Source organism: Mustela putorius, unplaced genomic scaffold, assembly GCF_011764305.1.
Source record: "Mustela putorius furo isolate JIRA1106 unplaced genomic scaffold, ASM1176430v1.1 tig00003909_pilon_pilon_pilon, whole genome shotgun sequence".
In the NCBI taxonomy this organism is placed as follows: domain Eukaryota; kingdom Metazoa; phylum Chordata; class Mammalia; order Carnivora; family Mustelidae; genus Mustela; species Mustela putorius.
The window spans coordinates 19,783,784-19,801,378 of NW_025422057.1; the positions used below are offsets into that span (position 1 = coordinate 19,783,784).

The following is a 17,595-nucleotide window of genomic DNA, read 5'->3' on the forward strand; positions in this document are numbered from 1 at the left end:
GGCGTCTCATGGAACCTGAGGGCAGGAACTCAGCTGGCCCAGAACAACTGGGATGGGAAAGGCTTCAGCTCTTGCCGTAGATCAGTTTCTCCCTTTTTTAGGCAAGGTAGATGGTAAATAGGGGGCCATCCAACAGTTCCCACATTTATACCTCTTGCTCTTTTACTTTCAAGATACCAGACTGAGCTAGAACCTCAATCCCAAATCCAGAGTCCTGGGTGAGAACTTGATTAGCACGGTAGCTTGGTGTTGACCCTGGGTCCTGGTGTGTGTGCGTGTCTGTGTGCGCGCCTATGTGGGACGGCACTGGTGAGGGTCCACCATGATGGAGGGGTGGCGTGGAAGAGATTACTGTTAAATTGAACAGTTGCTAAAAGATGTCCACTTTAACTGGCCTCTCTTCTGCTCCTCCCAAAGGTGTCAGATCCCATGGTGGCGACAGTAGCATTAACCTGGGGTAGGAGGAAGCTTGGCCTCCTGCCTGGAAACAAGATTTCCTGGCCTCAGGAGCAAATGAAGGGCTGAAATGGATAACCAAAGGGATTGGATATTTTGGGGCAATAGCATGAAGTTCAGTATACTTCAGTGTTTGGAACAGTATTCCCCAAACAGTATTCCACAGTATTCCTGTTGTGTCTCAAGGTGTTCTGCAGAAAGCATATTCAGTGGTCAAGAAAATAGTGAAATGAGCTTCTTTTTATTATTATTATTTTATTATTCTATTGTTATTATTTATTTTTATTATTATGTTAAGCAAGTTTAACATTAAATTTATCATCTCAGCTATTTTTTTTTTAAGATCTTATTTATTTGAGAGTGACTGAGAGAGACCGTGCATGAGTGGGGTGGGGGGTTGTGAGGAGGGGTTGTGAGGGAGAGGGAGAAGCAGACTTCCTGCTGAGCAGGGAGCCCCGGGGAGCCCAATCTGGGGCTCAGTCCCAGGACCCTGGGATCATGACCTCAAGCTGAAGGCAGATGCTTAACCGACTGAGCCACCCAGGCGCCCCATCTCAACTATTTCTAAGTGTATAGTACAGTAGTGTTAACTGTGTGTACATTGTTGGGTAGTAGATCTCTAGAACTTCTACATCTTGTGGAACTGAACTCTGTACCCATTGAATGCCCCCTACCCTCGCCTCCCACTAATCACCACTCCACTTTCAGTTTCTAAGAGTTTGACTGCTTTATATACCTTATCTAAGTGGAATCAAACCATTGTCTTTTTGTGACTGGCTTATGTCACTTAGCATAATGTCTTTAAGGTGTAGCTTATGACAGGATTTCCTATTTATTTATTTATTTATTTATTTATTATTTTTTTGTCAGATAGAGATCACAAGTATGCAGAGAGGCAGGCAGAGAGAGAAAGGAGGAAGCAGGTACCCCGCTGAGTAGAGAGCCCAATGTGGGGCTCGATCCCAGGACCCTGGGACCATGACCTGAGCTGAAGGCAGAGGCTTTAACCCACTGAGCCACCCAGGTGCGCCAGGATTTCCTTTTTAAAGGCAGAATGATAACCCATTGTATGTATATACCATTTTTTTTTTTAATATACCACATTTAAAAAAATCTTTTCATCTATTGATGAACATTTAGGTTGCTTCCAGCTCTTGGCTCTTGTGTATAATGCTACAGTGAACATGGGTATATAAATGTCTCTTCAAGATCCTGTTTTCAGTTATTTTGGATGTATACCCAGAAGTGGAATTGCTGAATCGTATAGCAGTTCTATTTTTTTTTTTTTTTTTTTTAAGTAAACTCTATCTCTAATGTGGGGCTCGAACTCGGGACACCAAGATCAAGAGTCGCATGCCTCTATTGACTGAGCTGGCTAGGCGCTCAGTCTAGTAATTCTTTTTTAATTTATTGAGGAACTCATACTGCTCATACTGCTTTTTATGGTGGCTATACCATTTTACATTCTCCCAGCAGTACACAAGGGTTCCAGCCAGCACTTCTTTTCTTTTTTGTTCAGTAATGGAATCCTAACAGATATGAGGTAATATCTCATTGTGGTTTTGATTTCCATTTTCATGATGATTAGTGATGTTGAGCATTTTTCCTATGCTTGTTGGCCAACTGTATGTCTCTTTCCGAGAAATGTCTATTCAAGCCCTTTGCTCTTTTGAACAGTTTCATAACTGCAGGACTTCTCAGGGCCTTTAATATACAGATATGCACTATGCAACTATAAGGAGAGGATGAGGTATTCAGCATTTTCTAGACTTAAAATGTTAATGGAATTCGCACAGTCTTCTCAGGGGCAGGCTCAGGGACTCAGTGTTTCATGGAATTCCTTGGTCTGTTGACTCACAGTAGTACTTTTCATGCTAGTATGGATCAGAACTTGATCCTTGAAGAGGTGAGAGGAAAGGGAGATCCTTGTGTGGGGAGGAGAAGCCACCGAAGACTGGGTTCTGCAAAGGAGGAGGTGAGAAAGTACGAGTTGTGAGTATAGGAAAAGTAGCAGATCTGGCTGGAGCAAGGGGGCTGGTGGCATGTGAAGAAGCCATGGTGGTGGCGTACATTACTGTCGGATTGAGCAGGCAGTGGGGAGGTGGGGGGAGGTGGGTGCACTGTAGGGTGGGCGTTGGTAACGATTCTTCTATTCACCGCTGTTCTCTAGGACAGATGAACAAGACTCACCACCTTCACAGGAACCCAAGTTTCATCTTGGCTGAGGACTAGGTGAATAAGTAGGTTGGTCAACACAGTCTGAGCCTGAGTCATGGTAGAAGACTAGGTGACAGGCTCCCCAGCATTTAGGAAGGGCAGACTCTAGCCTTGTCCCTGAAGAAATCCTTTTTTCCCCCCTGTCTCCTGTCAGTGACAGGCTTTAGCCTTTGGACTTGTGATGTTTTCCAGTTTCTGCCTTTCCAGCATCAGGCAGTTGCCCTGGACTGATGGGATTGCAACCATTTTATCTCAGTTTTGAGCAGGATGATGGTTCCTGTGGTGGGAGCACATTATGTGGTAGTTGGTGTGGGGTCTTTAGTGAGTCACTGTCTCAGTGTGGGTTCTCCAGAGGGACAGAACCAATAGGATATATAGAGATGTATACGTACACAGAGACTAATCCTGAGGGATAGGCTCCCACATGAGGCTTCTCTGGTTTACTTCGAATTTGAACTGGAACTCGAACTCTACCACGAGGGCTCCTAGTTCTCCAGCTTGCAGACAACACCGATGGTGTGTGTCCCTGTCTGAGTTAAGGGCCTGAGAACAAGGAACGGTGATCTCTGAGGTCAGGAGAAGATGGTTGTCTCAGCTCTAATGAGAGAGCAAATTCCACTTTCCTCCATACCTTCAGTGGATTGGATGCTGAGCACATAGGTAGGACAGTCTTCAGTCTGCTGATTCAGATGTTGTCTCTCCCAGAAACCACCTCAATAGTGTTTTCCCAGCTAGCTCTCTTAGGATGCCTTAACCCCCAGGGTGACACAGAAAATTCGCCCTCACAGTCCCCTAGCACACTGTTGTGTGAAATCGGGTGTCCCCTCTGAGAGGGTCGCACAGCCTGTTGTAGCGTCCCGGCGGAAGACTCCTTACAATTCTGATTCATTCATGAGCCTTCACCTCTAGGGGAGGCCTTGGTGGAGGAAAGGCTGGACTGTGAATGTTACTGAATTAAAAGTTGAAAGTTTTCTGGTTAAGGGTCGGTTGGGATTTCAGTTTGTATTTTCCTTCCTGGAGTTAGGGTACAGTCTATATGTGTACTAGTAGGGGATGTCCTTGATAAGCCAGGTTTATTTCGATATTCTTCATTCTGGGTGGTGTTCTTGAGCCATTTTTTTTTTCTTGTTATTATAAAGCTGTTAATTTTTAAAATTTTTTTATTTAAAAATTTTTTAAAAAGATTTTTATTTATGTATTTGACAGAGAGAGACACAGCAAGAGAGGGAACACAAGCAGGGGGTGTGAGAGAGGGAGAAGCAGGCCTTCTGCTGAGCAGGGAGCCTGACATGGGGCTCAACCCTGGGACCTCAGGATCATGACCTGAGCCGAAGGCAGACACCCAACCAAATGAGCCACCCAGGTGCCCTATAAAGTTGTTTTCTAATCTGATACCCTGATTTGGGCCTAATATGCCCAAAGCAGTTCCTTGTTAAACTGGGGAATGGCAGCGAGACTGGCCAAACCATAGGTGACGTTCCAGGTTCTCCACAGCTCTTCATCCCCTGCTAATGATCCCAGAATTTTTTTTTTTTTTTTTAAAGATTTTATTTATTTATTTGACAGAGATCACAAGTAGGTAGAGAGGCAGGCAGAGAAAGAGAGAGGAGGAAGCAGGCTCCCCGATGAGCAGAGAACCCGATGCGGGGCTCAATCGCATGACTCTGAGATCATGACCTGAGCCAAAGGCAGAGGCTTTAACCCACTGAGCCACCCAGGTGCCCCATGATCCCAGAATTTTACAATTGGATGGCTTCTCCTTGGATGAGGAATCTGAGAGTCAGGGATTTAGGTTTTTATCAGATACTAGGGAGCCACTGAGGGCTTTGGAACAAGAGAGTGACACAATTAATCAAAGGTGCAGTGTTGAGTGTGGATTGGAGAAGGGACATACTGGGAGCCGAGAAGCCATTGGGAGACCATTGTGGGATCCTGGAGTCAGGGTCCGGAGGGCTTGGACTTGGTCCTGGCTTTAGGAGCAGAGAAGAGGGGAAGGATTTGGAGGAGAAGCAGTAGAACACAGATTGAGTGTGGACCTTATAGGTAGATGGCAGAGGGGCTTGGGAAGGTTGGAATCTGGGAGGATTTGTGGGGGCATCCAGAGAAACAAATGAGAAGTCCTGAGCTCCTTGTTTCAGTACCTTTGGCGAGGTGGGGCATAGTTGGGGTGACGGCTCCTTGGGACTCCGGGGCCCTGCCGGGACTGTGAGGACAAGGAGCAAGGGTTGGCTTTGTGTGTGACCTGCCAAAGCAACCTTTCCAGTAATAGAGAGGCTGCTGTTCTCTGTGGCTCTTGTTCCTGATTGTTTCATTTTAGGCTAGATTGAGGGTTGATGGAATTTCTCCTACGGGTGGGGAAGGGAGCGTGCTGGAGAGTGAAGGGGAATCTTGAATTCTGTCCTTTGTGTGCTTTCCGAAACACAAATACACACACCCACACACTGTTCCGTGCTAGAGAGAAAAGGCACCCCAAATGCATAATTACGCGAAGACTGGGCACACCAGGAGTCTGCTTCTCGCTGTCTTCTGCAACTCTGAGGGTTCATTCTTTGTAAACCCGGAACAAGAGTTGTGGCAATCATGAGTTTGGGCCCAGGGGGACTTTCACAGTGAGGAATTGTCCATTCTTTCTGGGAATCTCATTGCTTTCATGTCCCATCTAAGCCAAACATTGAGATTCGGTGGTGCCACTGGCTCCAGACCCAGAGAATCCTTGGTTTGGGCCAGAGCTGTGCCAGCACTGCTTGGAAATCCAGAGTCTTTATCCTCCCCAACCTTAAGGCTTCATATTCTGCTCCTGGGCGTAGTGTAGTCAAAGGGTCATGTTCTGTCAGAGGTGATTCTGCCAACTTGAATTTTTGGCTATTTTAATGGTTTCTCCTTCTGGAAGACTTGAATCAGATTTTCCTAACCTCTGTCCTACTCCCATTCTTCCTGGAGTTGGCTTCCTGTTTTGTATTTCTTAAACAGACTCTCTTCTAGGGTGGAGTAGTGATTTTTATCACAGAGTGATTTTATCCACTGTATTAATTAGAGTATCGCTAGCAGTGGTCCCACATCTCACGGTTTCAGTGGCCTGGTACTTGTCTCTTGTTTACGTAGTGGTCTGGAGTGGGTGTTCTTGGTTGGTGTGTGACTTTCTTCTATTAGGAAGAGAGTGATTCGGAGATCCAGGCTCTTTCCATCCTCTGATGCCATTATTCCAGCTGGTGGAAGGGGGAGGAGTATGGAGAGGCCACACTGCTTTTTAACTGTCTTGACCCAGACATCACCTTGGCCCCACATTCCATTGGTAGGAACTAGTCATGTGACTCCATCGAGCTGCATGGGGACCTGGGAAATGAAGTCCTAGATGGGAATATAGTTGTTGGCAACAGTAGGGGGGGTGTGTTATCATCACCCAAGGCAGGGCATGGATAAATGCCAGTGTGCATGATCCTGAAAAACAACACATGGCCATTCTCTGAGTTTGGAGTGGGTCAGAAAGCCCTGGGGAAGAGAACATGTTTGAGCTGGGTTTTGAGAGGGGGCTAAAGCTTTTTTTCCCCTTATTTATAGATGTGCTTTATTTGGCTATGTATTATTTACGTTGTTTGAATTCAGTGCCAACCCTTAAAAGTTAAGTGATCTCTCATGAACACATACTTAGCTTCTGAAATACTGCAGGGTGGGAACATGTGGCCTGCATTCTAGCATGACAGACTCAGAGCTGAGAAGAGCTGCTCTCTGGAAGTCACTTCCTTATCTGTTTTACTTACTTAGTTTACTTGCCCTTACCCCAAGACATTGAAGTTTGAACCCACAGTTAGAATCCCTGCTGGTCTGAATAATGTGTTATTTTCGTACTGCTGCTGTAACAAATGACCACAGACTTAGTGGCTTACAATAACAGAAACCTATTATCTTATAGTTCTGGAGTCTACAGTGGGTCTACTGCTGCGTTTTTTTCTCGAGGCTCCAGAAAAAACGCAGGAGCGTTTTTCTCCTTGCCTTTTCCCGTTTCTAGAGGCCACCTACATTCCTTGGGATGTAGCCCTTCCTTCACTTTCAGAGATGGCTAAGGTTTTAACTAGGTAGAGGAAATAGGTTCATTTTTCCTTCTGCTGTTCATTTATTCAGCAAATACTGGTTAAGAGCCAGACCAGTACGAGTTACCTATGCTGTGATAGGGTTAGCGACGGGGACAAAAAAAGACAAATACCCCGGACTCATGGAGCTTCTATTTTGGGGCAGGTTATTATAATAGTAATGTAAGAAAGAAGAGAGCATCTAGAAAAATGTGCTGTACTCAGAGGTAAAGGCCAAGTGGCCACTCTGGGTGGTGCAGGCAAGCCCCTCTGCAGGGGTGACATCTGATCTGAAATGCAGTGATGAGAAGGAGCTTGCCGTGCCACCATCAAGGAGAGCCTTTGGTAAGCACAAGAAAGAGCCTGTGCAAAGGCCCTGAAGCAGGAATGAGCTTGGGAAGTACAGAGAACAGAAAGCAGGCAGTGTGGCTTGAATGTCTCGCATGGCTGGGAGAGTGGAGGAGAGCTTTGTGAGGAGGGCTGGGCCCAGTCAGGCGGTGCATTGGACACTGGGCTGGGTTTGGGTTTTATCCTAAGTATGATGGGGAGATTTTGGCAGGTTTTTGAACAGGATGCTGATAGGGCCTACAGAGACATTTGGGAAAGCTCACTCTGAGTGTGTGTGAAGAATGGGTTTTTGGGTCCTTGGTCAAGGTGGAGATGTTTGAGGCCTGGACTGAGTGCTGGTCTTAGAGATGGAGAGAAATGGTGGTTTTGGAGAAAAAGCCAATAGCTCTGCTTCCTTGTTTCTTTTTCCCAGCATGCTAAGGCTTTGGCTTATTTTAGACCTTTTTCTATTCTCTGGGGAGAATGTTCTTGGGTTTTGCCAGCTCCACTGCTGGGGGAAGAGTGGGAGGCCCAGGCCCAGTGCTTGTCTGGACCCTGCCTAGCCTGTTGGTGTGGAGGTGACAGCTTCGGTCAGTGACGGCTTCCTGGCATGTTGACTACTTAGGTCATGTCTAGACATTCTTGCCCAGACCTTGTCTTGATCCCAAACCAAACATGTTCACCTGCTGTTAATTCCACCTCCCTTTGGAGAAACCTGCCTCCTTCCTTTGTGGATAGGCAACTCCTCTGAGAGGCCCTGTCCCTCCCTCCCTCTTGCCTGGGTCTGGGTGGGGCATTCCTGGAGAGGTGCGTCCCTGCCTGGAAGAGTCTGGCTGTGCCGAGGTGAGCAGTACTTGTCTGCCTGCCCTTTGCTGGCATCCTCACTGTGTGTCACAGGTGGGTGAGCCCCAAGCAGGGGAACCTCCTTGTCCAGCAGAAGTGTCCGCCGGGTCTTCCCCATTGTGTACTGCGTGGTAGAGCACCAGACTTACTTTTGTTGACTTAGTTTGCTCAGCCTCTTGGTTGCTTTCTCATCGTTCAGGAAGAAACTAATACTCTCTGTTCCATTGCATATATGCAGCCCTCTCAGCTTTCTGCTGAGTTGTTTTAAACATTAACTTACTCTTCCTCACAGCAACCCTAGGAGAAGCGGTGGGGCGGGGGGGACTCCTCTGCCCTCCATTTTTCACTTGCACCCAGTGATTACTGGGTTATAATCAAATGAGAATTCTGCAGTTCATACGTGCTACTGGGGGCCATTTCTTCTTCTTCAAGTGTTTTCTGTTTTGGGAATAAAACATGTGCCTGCTGTCGCTTGCTGCAGTCTGAAGAGAGCTGTTTTAGAAATGAGGAACTGAGCTTGAGAGATGCCGTGAGCCTTGCGGCGGACCACATCGCGGGGCCTGCTGGTGGCAGGTGTCACCTCGAGCCCTGTTGTGGTTCCCTCCTCTGGCTGCTCTGACATCCCCGTGGCTAGCGGTCCTGTGGCCGCTTTGGGGCTGTGGCTGCAGCTGCCTCGATAAAAGGGGCAGGAGTGAGATGTGGATGCCTTCTCATCCCTACTCTGTGTTGATCTAAAAAGGCCTTGGTCCGGCAGCCCCGTGCTCCGTCCTCAGCATTCTTAACCCCGCCAGCTCCTTTAGCTCCAGAGAAAGCTGCCAACAGAAGGAGTTGTAGTTCTGGTTTCCGGCCCAGCACATCCTGGCCCTGATGCTGACCTGGAGGTGGGCAGGTTGATTAAAGTTTCTGTCTTCATCCTTCAGGTTTCTCTTTTGCCAGTAGTCTTGTCCTGGAGAGTTGTTATGAGGATGGGAGATGACGGGTCATATGGCAGCTGCACGGCCGAGTGCTTCAGAGCCCAAGTTCAAGGCCTACCTCTGCTGCTCGTGGGACTTTGGGGAAGTTACTTAACTCTCTGTGCTTCACGGGCTGTTGGCAGAAGGCACCCCGTGGCCATGTACCCTCTGCACGGGAATGAGAACCTACTGTGTTCTCTAGTCTCCCACCCCTTGCATTTAGAGGCGAGGGAATGGCAGAGACCTGGTTTGGGTTATGACATTTTCTTCTGCTGAAGCCTCCTGGATTGGAGGGAGCGTTTTCATGTATTTCCTAATAGGAAGGGACAGGATCTGCACAGGAGCTATTGGTGACGCTGCCTTGGAGGGGAACACACACAGGAAGTTCAGAAGCAAGCTCATGCCTAAAGAGATCTCAGAGAATTATTGGCACCTAAAACAGAAATTCAGCCCTTCCCTTCAGAAAAATAACAGATGCCTAAATGTCAGCGGTAAGGAAGGGAGAAGGCTGTTGGTTTGTTTTTTGAGTAAGATGTCAGTGAGGAGATTGCAGTTGATTATGTTTTGTCTTGATTTGCTTTTGTTCTCCAGAAGAAGAAATAGAGGCTGGTGGGAATAGCCCTCTTAGCCCTTCACTAATTAGGGTCTTCAGCAGTGTGCGCCGTGCATTTTTCATGTTCAGCTTGATTTTTCTGCTAGGCTCTCTGTTCCTTGACAGTGCCCAGGCTTCGCCAGCCTCTGTGTCCCTGCTGGGCCTCGCACACAGCTGAGCACGTGGAGAGCAGGCGCCCGTGACCGGTCGAGGTTGACTTCTCCCTCCTTTTTGTTTTCCAGAGCGAGTACATTGCTCCATGTGACTGTCGGCGGGCCTTCGTCTCTGGATTTGACGGCTCTGCGGGTGAGTTGCTAAATTCTCTCTTGGTTCTTTCTGTACTTTCGTTTGCTTCCCAAAAATAACTGGGCCAAGTTTCAGCCTGTGACAGAACCAGAAAGAAAATGTAAACCAGACACTCCCCTCCTTGAGCCTCTGCAGAGAGGTGTGAACTCCCGGCATCCCCCAGCTCTCAAAGTTCACCTTTCAGTGGCCCTTTTCTTGATGCTTTTGCTATTAAAGTTTTATTTATTTTTCTTATTTATTTATTTATTTTTTGCTCTTAAAGTTTTAAAACATTTTTCTTTAAAAATGTTTTGAACTTTTTTTTTTTTTAAGATTTTATTTATTTATTTGACAGAGAGAAATCACAAGTAGATGGAGAGGCAGGCAGAGAGAGAGAGGGAAGCAGGCTCTCTGCTGAGCAGAGAGCCCGATGCGGGACTCGATCCCAGGACTCCGAGATCATGACCTGAGCCGAAGGCAGTGGCTTAACCCACTGAGCCACTCAGGCGCCCCTGTTTTGAACTTTTTATTGATTATAGCATACATACGGAAAATTATATCAATTAAACTGAAAATACCTGTTTGACTAGTACTGTACATAAGAAATGGGACACTCACCGCACCCCAGAACCCCTGCCTCAGCTTGCTGGTCCTGTATAATTCTTTAAGTGCTAGGCTTTGGGGTTCAATAATTTCACTTTCAGTTTAAATAACAGAGGTTCATGTTGAGCTGCATTGCTGTCCTGCCCTAACTTTTCCAAAACTGTGCTCCTGAATTTTCGGGTGATTTCCCTCTGCCTCAGATTCCCTTCTATTAAGCTAGCTAGGCTCCTAGGCTCGGGAAGAACTGCTTCCTTTCGTAGACGTGCTGTGTTGGTTGGCCGCTCTGCCAAAAGCCTCAGGTTCTGTGGGGCCTGCGGGGACTGAGGGCAGGTAGGGGCGGGAGGCGTGAGCTCCCTGCTGGTGACCAGCGAGTCACTGTGAGTACTGAGACTCCACTTGGTTTCTCTCGGGAAAGGTGCAGCAGTTCCCTCGGGGCATTTGCTGGAGACTGCTGTGATCACTGTGTTGGAATCATTTCCACGTCTGTCTTGTTGAATACGAGACCGTTTTGACTGCAGGTGCTTAGCCCCCTGTTCTGCTGGTCTTGCAAGTGGGGTTCTGTGCTGGGACCGGTCAGCCGGGGCTGCCCAAGGACTTCTTCCTTCAGAGCGTGACCTGCAGTTGGTTCTCAGGGGCATCGACTTCTCTAGCCTAGAGCTTTTCAGAGGCCCACCTGTCCCCTAGAGTGAGTGGTGGTGTGAGGCCGGGCTGCACAGAGCTGGGCTTCTCACTGGCCTCGCCGGCCTGCTGCCGCCATGTGCGGTTGTCTATGTGGTTGTCAGAAGCCTTTTATTTTTTGCTCCCCTGCTCCAGGCACGGCCATTGTCACGGAAGAGCACGCGGCCATGTGGACTGATGGACGCTACTTTCTCCAGGCGGCCAAGCAGATGGACAGCAACTGGACGCTCATGAAGATGGGTGTGTAGAGGCTCGGCCAGACTGACTTCAGCTGGCCAGCTCTGGGAAGGGACCCGAGCGTTCTTCAGGGTGTCTGGATCTTAACCCTTTGATGAGGTCAAGGACCCTTTCGAGAATTCAGGGTGTGTTAATCCTCTTGGGCTGCCATAACAAAATCCCATAGACTAGGTCCCTTAAACAACAGAAATCTGTTTTCTCAGCTCTGAAGGCTGGAAGTCTAAGTTCAGGGTGCCAGCCTGGTCAAGTTCTGGGGACAGCCCTCCTCCTGATTGACAGACGGCCGCCTTCTCACTGTGTCCTTACCAGGCAGAGAGAGAGATCTCTCTTCTGAAAGGGGCACTGATCCTATCAGATGAGAGCGCCACCCTTATGACTTAAACATAGGAGTTTTGAGGGATGCAACCCAGTTCATGGCGCAGGAAAGCCTTCTTTCTCTCACATGCACACGCACACCCAGAGGCAGACATTTGTTACAAATGGACAGGTGGCAGCCTTTAGACTTTTTGACCGCATGCCTCTGTTACGGTGTGTGCACCCTGCACATACGTGTCTACTCGTCTGTGTGTGTACATACGTACTGGTGTCCATCTGCATTTCAGATGTGAGCACAGGTAAATTTCTTTATTGTTTAGAAAAAAATAGACATGTGGGGCGCCTGGGTGGCTCAGTGGGTTGGGCCGCTGCCTTCGGCTCAGGTCGTGATCTCGGGGTCCTGGGATTGAGCCCCGCATCGGGCTCTCTGCTCAGCAGGGAGCCTGCTTCCTCCTCTCTCTCTGCCTGCCTCTCTGCCTACTTGTGATCTCTCTCTGTCAAATAAATAAATAAAATCTTAAAAAAAAAGAAAAAATAGACATCTTAATACTTCCTGCTTCACCCCAGTGGAGCATTCAGTGTACCCCTTGAGTATGGGTATCTTTGGGGCCCACTTCTCCAGCTGTCAGCACACTAGGGGTCAGCGTGTCAGAGGGGCGAATTCCATCTGCCTGTTCTTCATGTAGGTATGTGGCGGCCCTGGGGAGGAGGAGTCCTTCCTTCCAAGGCCCTCTCTGCTTCGCCGTGTCTTTCCTCGGCCCCCCTTTCTTCAGGCATCTCTCCTGTGTAGGGAAATTCTGGTGGGTTTGGTTGGAGAGTGAATCATCCCTGGGATTTTGCCAGCTATCTGTCTGCTAGGAAATAGCATGACTTCATCCTATAAAAGTCATACTAGGGGCATTAAAAGAAACTTCGTTAGTAAGTGGCTTTCTAGCGGTTTGGAAAGACATAGCCAAGAATCAAATAGCAAAATAACAACTCCGTGCCAGCTTTTAGGCAGTTTTTTGGAATTGAGATTCATGAGCTCACTTCTTTATAAACCTTTGAACTTCCCCTCTGTGGTTATGTGGTTATCAGCAGTCAGGAGGGAAAACAGTAAAGATAAGTACTGTTTTAGAACATATGAACTTTCACTCTAAATATAGATCTATTTCACCAAAGAAGTTATTAACTTGTTAGTAAAAATTTGATCAGTTAAGAAGCATACATCCAAACATAGAAGGTATTGGCTCAGATTAAAGAAAAACTGGAATATCAAAAATAACTTCAGTTCCTTTCTTGAAGCTTATTTGGTGTCCTGTGACTAGTCTCTTGGAAACGGGAAGGGCTGTTGGCTCTTGGGCGTTGGGAAGCCAGGGAGCCATCATAAAGTTGATGGTGACTGGACCTGTGTGGCCCTCTTATAATCTTTGGAAAGATTTCTTTGCTGCTGAGACTTGTGTCAACCGTCCAGTTAGGCCTGGTTCAGGGCTGGGAGCCTCCTGTCTACCATCCTGCCTTCCAGTGAGGGGAGAGCACTGTGGCATGTGTTTCCCTTACCTGGTGTGAGATGTGAGGAAGGTCCCCGGCTCCTCGCCTTCGCCATTTGCCACCCAAGTGCTCCTCAAGTGCCCAGGAGTGGCAAAGTGACCAACGGCTGAGAGGATGTCCTTTGCAATGACACTTGTACCTTTGTTGCAGTGGTTCCCAGGATGCCATTTTTATCAGGAGTCAGATGAAAGTCTGCCTTTTCTTTCTGTCTCTCTCTCTTTCTTTCTTTCTTTCTTCTTTCTTTTTGCCTTCTTACCCCATGTTTTGTTTTTTGTTTTAAAGATTTATTTATTTTGGAAAGAGAGGGAGAGCACAAACAGGAGGGGCAGAGGGAAAGAGAGAGAATCTCAAGTAGACTCTGTGCTGAGTGTTGGGCCCGATGTGAGGCTCAGTCCCACACACCTGAGATCATGACCGGAGCTGAAACCAAGAGTCAGAGTCAGACGCTTAACCATCTGATCCACCCCAGGTGCTCTATCATAGGCTTTTTTTTTTTTTTTTTTAAGATTTTATTTATATATTTGACAGAGAGAGATCACAAGTAGGCAGAGAGGCAGGCAGAGAGAGAGAGAGGAGGAAGCAGTCTCCCTGCTGATTAGAGAGCCCGATGCGGGACTCGATCCCAGGACCCTGAGATCATGACCTGAGCTGAAGGCAGTGGCTTAACCCACTGAGCCACCCAGGCGCCCCCATCTTACCCTTCTTGCAGCCTTCCAGGATTGAGGAAAGTTCAGATTTTCCAAGTGCTGCCCATCCACCTTATAGAAAGAAGGTGCTTCGTAAAGATCCTGTTACCATGATGTTGGTGAATTGCATCCTTCTGGATAGGACTATGAGCTTGGGTACATTGGGGATTGTTTCTTCTACATTCTTCCCTCTCTAGGTCTGAAGGACACACCAACTCAGGAAGACTGGCTGGTGAGTGTACTTCCCGAAGGATCCAAGGTTGGTGTGGACCCACTGATCATTCCTACAGGTGAGTGAGCTGGAGTCCTTCTAGTGTGGGTGAGGACGTGGATTCTAGATGGTTCTCCGTATTCTTTATTTGCTTGTGGGACTTGGATCATCGGGGGCTCAGTATAACTTAAGGTCATGATAAAGGTCAAGGTGAAGTAAAGAGTTCTGGCAGAGAGGCAGGGGAAGGCTGTGGGTGGTGAAGATAACCTTTCCACAGTTCCCCATCCTGCAGACCCAGCGCTAGGCCATGGGAGGATCGCCTTTCAGAAGGCACTGTTGCCTCCCTGGCATTTGGTTCATGCATGGCTGGGCCATGTGTATTTCTCCCCAGATTACTGGAAGAAGATGGCCAAGGTTCTGAGAAGTGCAGGCCACCACCTCATTCCCGTCAAGGAGAACCTGGTGGACAAAATCTGGACAGACCGCCCTGAGCGCCCGTGCAAGCCCCTCCTCACACTGGGCCTGGATTACACAGGTCAGACCCCCGCTGCACCCCACAGGGCCCGCAGCCGTCCTCCCCATTCCCTGCACCTGTCCTGGTTCTCCCCACGCCAGCCCATCGCATCGGAGTTCCCCATGCCAGCCCATCGCATCGGAGTTCCCCATGCCAGCCCATTGCAGCAGAGTTGAGCCTGTGGTAGGATTTTGCCCCACCCTGGCCCAGTGGCATTGGATGGAAGCAGGAGCTTTTTGTGTTTCCGCAGTGGCCACCTACTTGCCACCTACTTGCCACTTACTTTGCATAATTTATTCTTGCCGGGTTCTTGTGGGCAGACCTTTGGCCACTGCTGAGATGGCTTTTTTACTTTTTAACTTTTTATTACTTTTTTACCACACTGTTGCTTAACTGCCTCCCTGACATGTCTGATACTGGAAGCCGGGCCAGGGCAGGGGGTGGTGGGTTCTAGGTTCCATTTCCTTTTCTTCTGCCCACATCTGTAGGTTTACCTTCCTAGCTCCCCTCCCCCACCCCCGCATCTAGAAACCTTCTGCTTTAGTGGCTTTGGGCGTGGGTGGGTTTCTTTGGCCTGTGTGTTAGTGGTTGGTGGGGAGCGAGCACTGTGAACCATTCGTGGGAGCTGAAAGTGTGGATTTATGGAACAGCGAGGGCTGCAGAGAGAGGCCGGGGAGGTGGGGCTGCCGGGGAGGGAGGCGTGCGGTGCACACAGAAGAGGAGAGGTGGATGGGGGATGTCTGGAATGCAGGCAGATTGCCCAGAGGGGTCCTGGGAAGAAAGCATTACAGCCCAGACTCTTGCCAAGTTTTAAACAGCATTCCCGAGCTGATCTTCAAAGCGGTGCTGGTGGTGGGGGCAGCCCCCAGCTTGCTTTTCCTGCGACGCCTTCACCGGAGGGTCGCGTGGATGGAGGGGGATAGGTACGGTGAGCGGCCCAGGGTCAGCTAACCATTTTCCATGAGAATGTTTAAAATTTTTTTTAACTGACCTGTTACTTGTAGGAGAGGGAAGAGCAGATGCGGGGGATACGCTTTTGTTTGGGCAAACGTGAGTGCCGACTACGTGCGGGACACTGTGCCAGCTGCTGGGGGAATATGGCAGATGGTTAGCCCGTTCCCGCAGGGGTGTAACCCGAGTTGTAAGTGCTGTGTCATGGCGGGTGAAGGTGGTGGTTGTGGTGGTGATAGGGTGAGCTTCTCTAGGGCTGCAGTTTCATCTGAGAGCCACAGGGAGATCCTGGCTGTGACAGGGCAAGTGTGATTTGCAGGCAATAGTCACAGTGAGTCAGATGGCAGGGAGTTCCTAGGTCTCGGCACCAACACGTGAGTCTCTGGGCTCCGAGAACGTAAGGTGGTGGGTGATATTCCCCTGGCCTCTAGGACTGGCTGAGTTTTCTCTGCCAGGCAGTATGTTCTCATAGCTCCCTGTACAGAGAAATGTGACTGTAGCTGAATTAATTGTTGGTCTTCCTTTCTAGATTATAAGCCCCAAGGGCAGGGGCTGGGTATCTTTCAGAGCTGGAACTGCAGTGACCAGCACAGTGGCTGACAGGTAGCTATGCCTGGGAAGTCTAGATTTTTCATGCACATTTGTTGGATGGACAGTTGTATTAATTTTGTGGGTGAGGCAGTCAGGGCTCTCGAACGTCAGACAGAGTTGGACAGAGGTTTGAATGCAGCACTCTTGTTTGCTCCAGTAACACGCTCCCTCTAAGATGTAGCTGCTGGTTAACAGTGTTTGGGATGGGTTCTTTCACTTGGCTCCCATGGGTCCCTGGAGCCAGAGTCACAAGCACATCTGTTTTCTTTCTTTTTCTTAAGATTTAATTTATTTTTTTGACAGACACAGATCACAAGTAGGCAGAGAGGCAGGCAGAGAGAGAGCCTGATGCGGGGGTTTGATCCCAGGACCCTGAGATCATGACCTGAGCCAAAGGCAGAGGTTTAACCCACTGAGCCACCCAGGTGCCCCAAGCACATCTGTTTCTTGCAGGCATCTCCTGGAAGGACAAGGTTGCGGACCTTCGGCTGAAAATGGCTGAGAGGAACGTCGTGTGGTTTGTGGTCACTGCCCTGGATGAGATTGCATGTAAGAGCTCTGGCTTGACTGTGTGGGCATGTTTCCCAGTCTCTTCCTTGCTTCTCTGGGAATCTGTCTGTTCAGGCCAGTCCGTTTTCTGCGTGGCCAGGGAGTAGACAAGAGACTGTGTCACCAATGGGTATTTGATACACCGAATAGGATGGAAAAAAATTGCAGAGAATTTGGAGAGGAATGTGGCTTTGCCCAGAGCAGTATTTCAGTTAGGGGCTGATGTTAAATCAGAGATGATGTCCCCCTCTGGCCCGTCTCTTCAGGACTGTGACATTGCTGAGGAAGGACATTTCTTAACATTTTGTCTCTGTCACCACTCCTGAGTCTCTCGCTGCAGAAGTGGCATCCTAGGAGATTATTTTTTTCTCTATACTTTTCCTCTAGTTCCCTAAGTTCTTAACTGTGAGAATGTTCTCAAATTGAAATACTTTGACCTCAGAAAACTCAGGAACTGAAAATTCTTCAGCCTTTTTGATACAGTAATAGTTTGTGAACCTTTATGTAACCCTTATGTAATTGTTTCAGAACTTGAAGGAATCTGGTTGAACTCTCCTGTCCTGTCTTTGTTTTCTGATTGGATTTGGCCCAGGTTAACTGAGAAGAGGCAGTACCTTATCATTTTATTTTCTCACTAGAGAAAGAGACTGTACTACATAGTGTCCTATCTTTCCAATCCCCAGCCCCAAAACTTCATCAAATATCAGTGATGCTGGACAGGCCTGTGTCAGTGATTAATATTCTTAATTAATTAACAACCTTGACAATAGAGAAAATAACATACATAAAGTTAATTTCTCCCTTTGATTTTAAGAACACACATTCCTGTTGTGGAAAAGCTGGAAAATGTGAAGGAGGTAAAAAGCAGAAAAATACTCGCCTCTAGTTTCGTTACCCAGAGATAGTCACTGTTAATAATCTCTGCATATATGTATTTTATAGCTTGATTCTTCCAATGTATCAGTTTATTCTAAGCATATATAATAACAC

The 17,595-nt window shown here is 48.1% G+C and overlaps 1 protein-coding gene across 3 annotated transcripts in view; it reads left to right on the top strand.

The window, feature by feature from the left end:
- The window catches only part of XPNPEP1 (X-prolyl aminopeptidase 1), a 53,957-nt gene that overhangs the window by 16,977 nt on the left and 19,385 nt on the right, over positions 1 to 17,595 (top strand). For all 3 annotated transcript variants that reach the window (XM_045068500.1, XM_004763881.2, XM_045068499.1), the window contains 5 exons: positions 9,698 to 9,761; positions 11,157 to 11,261; positions 13,987 to 14,079; positions 14,392 to 14,535; positions 16,510 to 16,605. In XM_045068500.1, the coding sequence (XP_044924435.1) occupies positions 9,698 to 9,761; positions 11,157 to 11,261; positions 13,987 to 14,079; positions 14,392 to 14,535; positions 16,510 to 16,605 (502 nt within the window). The remainder of the gene's footprint in view (positions 1 to 9,697; positions 9,762 to 11,156; positions 11,262 to 13,986; positions 14,080 to 14,391; positions 14,536 to 16,509; positions 16,606 to 17,595) is intronic.